Source organism: Nicotiana attenuata, unplaced genomic scaffold (assembly GCF_001879085.1).
Source record: "Nicotiana attenuata strain UT unplaced genomic scaffold, NIATTr2, whole genome shotgun sequence".
NCBI classification, from domain to species: Eukaryota; Viridiplantae; Streptophyta; class Magnoliopsida; order Solanales; family Solanaceae; genus Nicotiana; species Nicotiana attenuata.
The window spans coordinates 75,367-86,531 of record NW_017672798.1 but is presented as its reverse complement, the minus strand read 5'-3'; the positions used below and the strand labels follow the sequence as shown (position 1 = coordinate 86,531).

Genomic DNA, 11,165 nt, shown 5'->3' with positions numbered 1-11,165 from the left:
ATCATACATCAAAATTAAAATATAAAATTAATATTATAAAGATATTACATAAAAATTATAAGTAATTATAAAGTTTATAATATGTTAAATTAAAAGTTATATAAAAAAAGATAATAATAAAATATTAATGAATAGTAATGGCGTTGATAAACACTATTCACACATCAAAATGGTGTAAGAAATGGTATTGGGTTGGAGCACCAATACACTAAGGACCCGTTTGACCATAGATTTTGTCAAAATAAACTTGGGTTTTATTTGACAAACACATGTTTGGCCATAGATTTTACCTCTATTTTGGCAAAATTTCAAATCTCAAATCCCAAATTCCAAAACCAGCTCAATAGTTGGGTTTGAGCCAAAATCTTTACAAACACTAATAATATACATGTTTTTCCAAAATAAATTTGGGAAATTTATTTTGAAAACGTATGTCCAAACACATTTTTATCTTAAAACTAAACTTCACCTAAATCAGATTTTTCAAAATAAATTTAGAAATCTATGGCCAATCCCTAGCTAAATCTTACGCCAAATAATGTTTGACGTAAAAAATGGTGTTGGATCGGAGATAGGTCTTAGGTGAAAAAGAAAAGGAGAAGTGCTTTTTTGACCTGCTGCAGCCACCGAAGACCAGAAAAAAGTTCAGTAGCTGAGCTCATCTCTTCTTTACCTTTGCTTCTAGTTATCTTCCTCAGTAAGGGAATTATAAATTCTAATATTAAAACTATTAACAGTGATTAATAATATTATTTTGATTTTTCATGCAGTATCCAATATATAACACCCGCTTTGGCCCTGACTAATTCAGATGGACAAACACTCACAATCTGAATCAGTGGAGTATATGATCCCAACTGATATTAGAACTATACTCAGTCTCGAACATAAGACTTATAGTTAAGATCGAAGGGGTAATATCTATTTTAACTTTTGGTGGTAAGTATTTAATAGGAGTAATATCGTTATATACCAAACACTGCAGTAAATTATAATATTACATATCTAATATAAAGTTTAATACTGAAATTAATGTATAGCTTATAATAGTATTAGTTGTATTAAAAATGGAAATGACAACCGGACAGAGCATAAAAAATATCAATTCATGTATCCTTCTGACCAAATATCTCTGCTTGAATTTAAAAAAAGAAAGAAATATTTATTGCATATTTTCTTAGGGTGCAAGTGTGGGACTATAATAGTTTGAAACTTTAATAAATGTTGGATCTTCAATCCCACAAAAGAAGTGAAATAAAGCTACTAGCATTAGTTTACTGAGCATATTTGCCTTTTCTCTATAGCTACATACAAACTCCATTTTTGACCGCCATAAATGGTGGGCTTAACTCCAAATCATTACTGCTTCTCCTTTCTTGGGCACTAAAGCTAGGGTTCTTCAATTAGCGTATCCCACTTTTTACACATTTATCTAACAACTCCTTTTCCCTTAATCTTATTTTTATTTGCTCTTGTTCAAGATTTTTCCTTTTTTGACTTGCATTCTTGAAAAGCTATTACTTCTGATATACCTTGATTGATTTATATTTTTGCTTTCTTGAATTGCTCAAAAGTTCAAATCTTTAAGCTCAATCTTGTTCCATTTGATTGTTTGGCTCCAAAGTTCAAATCTTTAAGCTCAATCTTGCTCCATTTGATTGTTTTGCTTGTGAAGTTTATGTTTTTTGAGCTTATTGCATGTGGGTTATTTGTGTAGTGGGGTTTGTGAGAATTTGAATGAGGAAAAAGGGTGTCCAGTGTGATGAGATATGAGGGTTAAGATTGTAGGAAAATGGGTTGTGTATTTGGGAAAGAGATTTCATCTTCTGAGACACCTAATGGGGAGGTTGTAGTTGGAAGTAGGAGAGAAAATGGGGTAGATAGAGATTTGGCTGTCCCATCTGGGAGGAGAGAGAAAGTTGGTACTGTAAATAAAGTGGATGCCGTAGGCGGCGGAGGAGGAGGTAATGATGTTGGTGAAGTTGTGAATGGTAGGGATCAGAAGGATGAGAAGAAGGGTGATAATGCAAGGCATAGGGGTGAGAGGAGAAGGTCTAAGCCTAATCCGAGGCTAAGCAACCCACCTAAGAATGTGCACGGCGAGCAAGTGGCGGCTGGATGGCCGTCATGGCTTTCTGATGTAGCTGGAGAGGCTATCAATGGTTGGATTCCGCGGAGGGCGGATGCATTTGAGAAGCTAGCTAAGGCAAGCAATCGTTAACCTCATTGGTTGAATTACTTGTTTTTGTTTTGTAGATTGATTAATATCTCATTCATTGTCATTTCTGTGTTGTATTTATTGTGCTATTTAGATTGGGCAAGGTACTTATAGCAATGTCTATAAAGCTAGAGATAATCTAACGGGGAACATCGTTGCACTGAAGAAGGTTAGATTTGATAATTTGGAGCCAGAGAGTGTGAAATTTATGGCAAGAGAGATCTTGATTTTGCGCCGCTTGGATCATCCAAATGTTATTACGTTGCAAGGATTGGTTACGTCAAGGATGTCTTGTAGTTTGTACCTCGTGTTTGATTATATGGATCATGATTTAGCTGGACTTGCTGCAAGCCCTGGAATCAAGTTCACCGAGGCTCAGGTTGGGGTTATATACTTGTATTATTTGCTTGTTGAGTTTTTAGCTACAAGTGTTTGGCTTCCAAATTGTTTACATTGTTTGTTGGTCTATATTTGTAGGTTAAATGTTACATGCATCAACTATTAGCAGGGCTTGAACACTGTCATAACCGTCTTGTGTTGCATCGCGATATAAAAGGATCAAATCTTCTTATTGACAGTGGGGGAGCACTCAAGATTGCTGATTTTGGGTTGGCATCTTTCTTCGATCCCAATAAAAAGCAGCCCATGACTAGTCGTGTGGTTACTCTATGGTACAGACCACCAGAGCTTCTACTTGGAGCCACCGACTATGGTGTTGGTGTTGATCTTTGGAGTGCTGGTTGTATTTTAGCTGAGCTATTAGCTGGGAAACCCATTATGCCTGGTCGTACAGAGGTACAGTCTGTTGGTCAAAACAATCTGATAGTGTGACGGGTCTTGGGTGATACCAGAAAAAGGAACGGTTTTATCGCCGTGCTTGTTGTTTGCATCAATTTATTTGCTTGCTTGTGTTTCTCTTAGTTGAAGAGAAGCTTTTTCCCTTCAACTAAGGTACATTTGCCTATAACAAAATTCTCTCCACTTGAAATTCTCATCAATACAAAAGGAAATCTTTATTTGTGGAAGAAGTAGCTTTTTTAATATTTAATCAAGATTAGTGAACTGCTAAATAACTTTCTTTAGCATGATAGGAAAGCGATGTGGAGATATGAAAGATTTTGGTTTCAGATTAGTTATATATTGCTGTTTTTAGTAGGTTCTCCCCTATCACACAATGTTAAGCGTCACACCTAAGCAATCAGAGCAGACAGCTTACATGAAAGTATGACAATGTGCTTAGCTTCGAGTCAGATTGAGACATGGTTGCATACAGCTTAATCAGGGATACAGAATGGCGTCTTGGGCTTAAACGTGTATGTGACTTTTTATCGGAAGGAGTGGCAGGAGCACAAACCGAAGTTCTAAAAGCCTGGGAAAAAAATCTGAGCATTCCTCCAGCTTTAGCTTAAATGTCTTTGTTTTTTTCTCAATGTGCAAATCCTCCTTCCCACTGGACTGAGAGTGGTGAGAGGACCATGAACTGAAAAGTAGCCCTGCCACTTATGATTTCTTTACAGTCAGTATTACGTAACTTTTGAGTAAATTTCCATGGACTGGATTTTAGCGGCGAGCTTCATCATTTGATTAATTTACACTTCCATAATATTCAGGTTGAACAGCTCCACAAGATCTTCAAGCTATGCGGATCTCCGTCAGAAGAATATTGGAAAAAGTCAAGGCTTCCACATGCAACTATATTCAAGCCTCAGCAATCATACAGAAGATGTATAGCAGAAACTTTTAAAGATTTTCCGCCTTCATCGTTGCCATTGATTGAGACTCTTTTGGCCATTGATCCTGCTGAGCGTCAGACAGCTACAGCTGCATTACAGAGTGCAGTAAGCTATTCATATCCATTTTATTTCTTCATGATTGTACTTGAGGCAACTGATTGATTAACTGTTTAAGTGATGAAGTCTCTGTTTGTTTTAAAGTCTCCCGCTTTTGCTTTCATGTGCATTTGTTCCTCAATCTCTTCATCTGCACTGATAGACTTCTTTCTTCTGCATTTATTACCAATTATTAGCGCTTACCACTTTCTTCCTTTTAGCTCTTCATTAACCTTGACAAAGACCAGAATTGATGCTATTTTCCTTTTTAAGAAATTAGGGGGGGGGGGGGGATCCAATTTTTTGGTTTCAAATATTGCATCACATGGCAGTAAAGAAATGACTTGCTTCGTAGTTACGTCACTAGTAAGAAAGTTAAAAAACTTGGTTTGGCTGATCCTTTACAAATCAATTTCCTTTCTTAGCATCAATTCCTCGTCAACTGCTAGAGAGCTAAATGGATTTCCGAAGTATATGCAGGAAGAAGATTGAGAAAAAAGGTTTTACTTTTTTTACTTAATAGATATTCACATGTATTCGAATTGATTGACCTGTCTTAGTTACACAAGGACGCATGTGGAGCATTTGACGCCAGAGTTTTACACTTTTCTAAAATTTTATTTCATAGAATATTTTGAAGGACTGTCAATATATGTTCTATTTGTTCTTGTGCAGTTCTTTACTACCAAACCTTACGCCTGTGAACATTCCAGCCTTCCCAAATATCCACCCAGCAAAGAAATGGATGCTAAACGGCGAGACGAAGAATCTCGAAGGTCTAGTTATCTGGATCCTTTTTTTATTTATTTTTTATCTACACTTATATTCTTGTTTGCATATTTAAATCAATTATTTTGTACATAGAAGAAACCATTCTTGTCGAGATAGCTATTTGCTGTGTATACATTTTTATATTTCATCAGTATTTGTTCAAAATTATTTTGTTTCATATATAAATTCCCTTTTATAGTTGGGACCTGCTAAAGGAACCAGTTACAAAAACATGAATCTGTCTTCTCAATTACCATATTTATATACTATATTAAAAGCACGAAGGTCCCTAACGAAATATCGTTCGCCTTTTTTACCCTTCTAAACTAGAGTTCACATTGGACAAAATAGACATTTGATTATCTCTTTAGGAATAGTCATTTAATTGTATCCTATTATTTTGGAAAAGTCATGTAATTAATTTTCTACTATTTAGGAATAATCATTTAATAATTCTCCTAAACTAAGATTTTGACTTTTTTATTCTTTTTTATTCTAGAATTTCGAGGATTTCAATTAAAACTAGGAAAGTTAATTTCGTTCTTTCAAGTATTAACTCCAGTTACATTTAGGAATACTTAAGGTTATTTTCCTCTAAGCAGAAATCAAATGTGGGTTACTTTTATGAGAATAAAATCGAGTCCAAAACCGAAAAAAGGGATAAAATTATGACAATCAATTAAAGATGACGAGAAGCATATATTTTCAGATTCAAACTGTAATGATTCTGCAAACACACATATTTAGAACTGAAATATAAAATTAACTTTTTATCCTATAAAAATAAAAAAATAGTGGATAAAATTATAAATACAGTTAAATATTTAAAAATTAGGATGAACTAATATTAGTAGTTTGAATCGACAAAAGAATTTTTTTTTTAATGTTAATACAAATAATTAAATTTTTGAATTAACTAATTAGCAAAAGAATATAATTTAATTTTCAAATTTATCATATAAGTAACAAAATTAAACTTGAAATTTTTTTTAGAGTACATAAATTTGTTTCAGTAAGAAAAAACATTGTGTCACGACCCGGATTTTTCACCTTCGGGAGTCGTGATGGCGCCTACTAGTGTGATATTAAGTAGGGGAACTTCATTCTCTTCTATCTGCTTCACGTTTATCTGCAGAAGCACTTTGTCATTTTCCTCCTAAATTTTTACCTGAACTATTTGCTATATAATAGACAAAGAGCTGCTGGGAAAGCCAATGCTGATGGTGTAAGGAGAAATCGTCACCGTGATCGAGCAGTGAGGGGAATCCCTGCTCCTGAAGCCAACGCGGAGCTGCAAGTCAATATTGATGTATGTCATTTAAGAAGCTCATTTCAGCAGTACCTTTATGTTCTAATACTTTACCATCTAAGTCTTGTAAGATTGCATATGCATTTTTTGCACAATGTGAACCCGTCAGAGCTGTTCCAACTTGAAACTAACAAAACAAAGATTCAAAAAAAGGGCAGCCTGGTGCACTATGCGCGGGGTCCGGGGAAAGGCAGAGGACCACAAGGGTCTATTGTATGCAGCCTTACCCTGCATTTCTGAAGAGGTTGTTCCCACGGCTCGAACCCGTGACCTCCTGGTCACATGGCAGCAATTTTACCAGTTACGCCAAGGCTCCCCTTCAACAAAACAAAGATAACAAAATATAAAGATGGTCAAATTTTCAGATTCAGTTAATTTCTGTCCCGGGGTTAAATAGTTTACCTCTGTGTCATGTCATGTTTCAAATATTTTACCATCCAAGTGTTATAAAATTGCATATGCATTTTTGCATAATCTGAATCTGTCGGAGTAGTTCCAACGCAAAACTTACAAAATAAAGAGAATAAAATCTATGTTGCTCGGACTCTCCAAAAATGTTGCCGGATGTGTGTCGGATCCTGTAAAAGTAGTGTATTTTTGGAGGATCCGACATGGGTGCAACAACATTTTGGAGATTCCGGGCAACATAGAATAACATATCTGCACAAAGTCAAACTTCAGCGTTCAGTTAATTTCTTACCTAGGATTGAATAGTTTCTCTGTGTTGCCATCTTATAATCTTATAATTAGGAAAGTAGAAAAAGCTATTGAGATTCAGAAGTGTACACTTCTCCAACATACGTCGCCTTTTTTGCATTGGGCTAATTACACGCCCAAATTGGTCAGTATATTGCCTGTCAATGATTAGCAGTTGGAAGAGGGGGCCGTCTGCTATTGACATGATTGTCAAATTCAGCAATTGCATTTCCTAGTAGTTTCACATTTTATACACAATATTCCTCTGATTCCAATTTAATTAGCAAACCAGTGCTTGTTTTCATGTTACAGCATCTGGAAATACTACTCCCTCGGTTTTATTTTATGTGATAACATTTGACGGTGCACAATTTTTGAAATGTTAATTTGACTTAGTTTGATAGAGAAAACACACATCGAAGTTTAAACTTGATTCTTTGATGAGATTAAATTCTCGAAACTTTAGGAGTTGTAATAAATAGTATTACTGGTGGAATGGGGTCAACATTTTTACCTTTGGAAAATAGAAATTGTCATATAAATTTGAAACTTGGAAGGGCTATATAATTCCTTTTACGTTCAATCCTCCGATTTATTTCTTTAGTACATTCTGGCAAAGTTGTTACTGACTTTTGCTTAACTTGCTTAAACAGAGGCGGCGTCTAGTAACACAAGCAAACGCAAAGAGCAAGAGTGAAAAGTTTCCTCCCCCACACCAGGATGGAACATTAGGTTATACCTTGGGTTCTTCACATCACATTGATCCAGCCTATGAACCCTCAGAAGTCCCATTCACATCCATGAATTTCTCGTATTCAAAAGAACCGATCCAAACGTGGTCTGGCCCATTGGTGGAACCTGCCACTGGTGCTCCAAGAAGAAAGACAAAGCCATCAAAGAAGGATTCTAACAAGAAAGGAAAAGAAAGCTTGTAAAGTCTAATGAATGATGTGATATTCTACAATTGGTATACTTCAAGGAGCTGCAAAACTTACAGATTATTTGTCCTATACGTAAATCAAGAAGCTTCTCAACAGCATAGAGAGGTAAAAAAGCATTTTTATCGTAGTATTTCTCCTTTGTATTCTTTTGGATGATGAGAAACTTTTCATTATTGTACATGTAAATTTTGTTTCTTCATATTAGCAGACTGTTTAGATCAATGAAAAATCCTAATAAACAATCTCAGAAATGTTGTATCCTTTTACTTCTGCATGTTCTGCCCACACAGTACAACAACAACTGACCCAGTCTAATCCCAAAAGTGGGGTCTTGGGAGGGTTGGGGAGGGTAGTCAGTAGTGCATACGCAGACCTTACCCCTATCTGGTAAGGTAGAGAGGCTGTTTACTGTAGACCCTCGGCTCAAGAAAAGGTGAAGAGAAAGACTCTGCCCACATAGTAATGACTTGAAATAATGTTGTCTTCCGTTTTGCTTGCAAGATTTACACTCGAATATCTTGATTTATTTAAATGTATCTCTTAATGAATTCCCCGGTATCCCAGTTCATAACTTGATATATCACAAGAATACTTAGTTAGAATGGAAGTCCAACTCAGCACCTGTTGAGTGAGATTTAGAGAAGAGTTGAAGAGCAATGAAAAGTTTTAAGTTGTGTTTGCTCCTTGGATTCATCCTTACTGTAAAAGTAAATCTTGTTATTCTTCTCCTTTATTGCTAGTGGATGAGTACATCAATGATTACATGAGAGTGAGTAGAGAGTATTGTGTGCAATTCTTTAATATGTGCATGATCTGTGGGTAGGTGGCTGCAGCAAACTAGAAGAAGGTACTAGCTCATGGCTCGTGCTCACACCGTTTCAATTTTGTGAAACTATATGACTAGACACAAAGTTTAAAAAAGAAAGATTATTGAAACTTGTGATCTTAAATATATTACATGTCATAACGTTTATGTAGTTATAAATTTTTTGAAATTTTTGGTCTTACAAACATACCATTGTCATATGTGGAGCTATAAACGTTTGTTATTAGGGGTCAAATGAAAGTGTGAGTTAAATTTTATTTTTTTTGGTAATTAAATTTTCTATTTACCAGGGAAAATATTTACAAGTAATTCGAAAAAACCCATACAATCCGTTCTACACTTCTCTAATCCCCTCCCTCCTTTATACTTCTACTATCCCTTACATGGGTACCAATTCAAACTATTCAGCCAGTTTTCTACATTTTTGTTGCTTCTACAGTGGGCTTCCTGTACAATCTGCTTACACAGTATCTCCCATCCTCTTTCTCTTGCTTGGAATATTCTTGCATTTCTTTCTTGCCATACATAATACACAGTTGCTGCTAGTATCATCTCATGTTTTCCCATTCCTTCTTTTAGTAAACTGAATTGCCTATAGCAGTTCTTGTTCCCAGCCCTGTGGTCTCCTACTTATCCCTTGCCAGCTTAACAGTTTGCTCCATAGTTCGCTTGAGTATCCACATTCAAAAAACAAGTGCTGGATACTCTCCCTTCCTGTTTTGCATAGCACACATTTGTCCTCTACTTGCATACCCCATTTCTGCAGTCTATCCTTCGTGTACAATTTGCCATGAGCCGTCAGAGTTGGCATGAAGGACCATCTAGGACAGCCTGCATTTTGGCAAACTACTTTTCTCCAGCTCACTTTTTTCAAAATTCCCTCGCAGCCTGTGGTAAATTGCCTTGATGTTGCATTTCTTCATTCTCTTCACTTCATCATAGCTAAAGCCAGTTTTTTCAAGTGTCTCCTTTGCCTTCAAAATCTTTCCCATAATCCATGATGCTTGTTTTACTTGTATTCCCCATACTTCTTTGCCCTTGATATAGTAGCTATGTATCCATTGAATCCATAGCTTATTTTTCTCCCTACATAAATCCCAGTAATGCTTGCACACAGCTGCCTTGTTCCATAGTGCAATCTGCATGATGTTGAAACCTCCAGCAGTCTTAGGCATGCAAATTTTTTCCCATGCTAATAGGGCCTTTTTTGACAAATTGCTCTCACCTGTCCAAAGAAAGCTTCTGCAGATGGATTTAATAAGTTTTGTAATCCTTTTGGGCATCACAAAGATCTGTGCCCAATATGTCTGAACAGCAAAAAGCACACTTTTTATGAGTTGTATTCTGCCAGCATAGGATAGGAACCTAGTTGTCCATGATGTTATTCTTCCTGCAATCTTCTCTATCAGTGGTTGGCATTGTGCAATGGAAATTCTTTTTGTGCTTAATGGCACTCCAAGGTATCTCACTGGTAGCTCCCCCTTCTGTATTCCCAAGTAATTAATTATCTCATCTTGGACCCCTTGTGTAATGCCTCCACAGAACAAAGAGCTTTTGTTCTTGTTGATCTTCAAACCTGAAGCTTTTGAGAATTCTTGGAAACCACTGAATATGAGCTGGACTAACATTAAATCTCCCCTGCAAAACAATAGTAAATCATCAGCAAATCCAAGTTGCAAGATTTGCATCTTTGCACACTTGGGGTGGTAGTTGAAATTTGGGTCCTTGTTGAGCATTTTCAGCCTTCTTGTTAAGTACTCCATTGCAAGTACAAATAAGTAGGTGGATAAGGGGTCCCCTTGCCTTAAACCTCTTTGTGCTTCAAATGGCCTAGTTTGAGCTCCATTGATTAGAATTGTGTAAGTGACTGTCCCAATGCACCTCATTATCCACCTAACAAAATGAGCAGGAAATGCTAAAGCTTGCAACATTTGCTCCATAAAATCCCACTCTATTGAGTCATATGCTTTCTGCATGTCAAGCTTCATCATACACCTAGGTGATACTCCTTTCCTCCCATACCCTTTGACCAACTCATGGCTCAATATGATGTTATCAGTTATAGCTCTTCCTGGGACAAAAGCTGCTTGGGATTTATCAACCAAGACATCCATCACATATTGAAGCCTTTTTGTTAGTACTTTGGAGATCACTTTGTAGATCACAGTGCAACATGATATAGGTCTAAACTCTTTTATGCTTGTTGGGTTTTTGACTTTAGGAATCAGAGTTATGGCTATGCAGTTCACTGGCTTATACATCTGTGCTGTTTCAAAGAACTCCTCCACTGCCATTGTGACTTCATCACCTATACTCCTCCATGCCTTTTTGAAGAAGACTGCATTAAAACCATCATATCCTGGGGCTTTCAAATCATTGATCTCCTTCAGTGCCTCTCCTATTTCTTCCTTAGTAACTTTGTTGATCAGTTGCAGCTGTTGTTCTCTATTCAGGGTATACCCCATTTTGATGACATTAGGATCAATAGCAGGAATGGCTTCATCTTTTGATCCCAGAAGTGTCCTATAGTACCCTAGGACTTCTGCCTCTATTTCATCATCAAGCACCAACTGTC

General features: G+C 36.4%; 1 protein-coding gene across 1 annotated transcript; it reads left to right on the top strand.

Moving 5' to 3' along the window:
* Positions 1–1,213: 1,213 nt before the first annotated feature.
* LOC109214549 (probable serine/threonine-protein kinase At1g54610) lies at positions 1,214–8,030 on the top strand. Its single transcript, XM_019378485.1, has 7 exons — positions 1,214–2,206; positions 2,313–2,597; positions 2,696–3,013; positions 3,829–4,056; positions 4,723–4,823; positions 6,010–6,127; positions 7,477–8,030. The coding sequence occupies exons 1-7, from the start codon at positions 1,793–1,795 to the stop codon at positions 7,756–7,758; spliced, it is 1,746 nt and encodes a 581-aa protein (XP_019234030.1). The 5' UTR covers positions 1,214–1,792; the 3' UTR covers positions 7,759–8,030.
* Positions 8,031–11,165: the final 3,135 nt, after the last annotated feature.

Bases quoted from the DNA above. Each gene is read 5' to 3' on its own strand.
- LOC109214549 (XM_019378485.1), top strand. From the start codon at position 1,793: ATGGGTTGTGTATTTGGGAAAGAGATTTCATCTTCTGAGACACCTAAT. The intron at 3,014-3,828 runs GTACAGTCTGTT...CATAATATTCAG, and splicing joins TTATGCCTGGTCGTACAGAG to GTTGAACAGCTCCACAAGAT. The intron at 6,128-7,476 runs GTATGTCATTTA...TTGCTTAAACAG, and splicing joins AGCTGCAAGTCAATATTGAT to AGGCGGCGTCTAGTAACACA.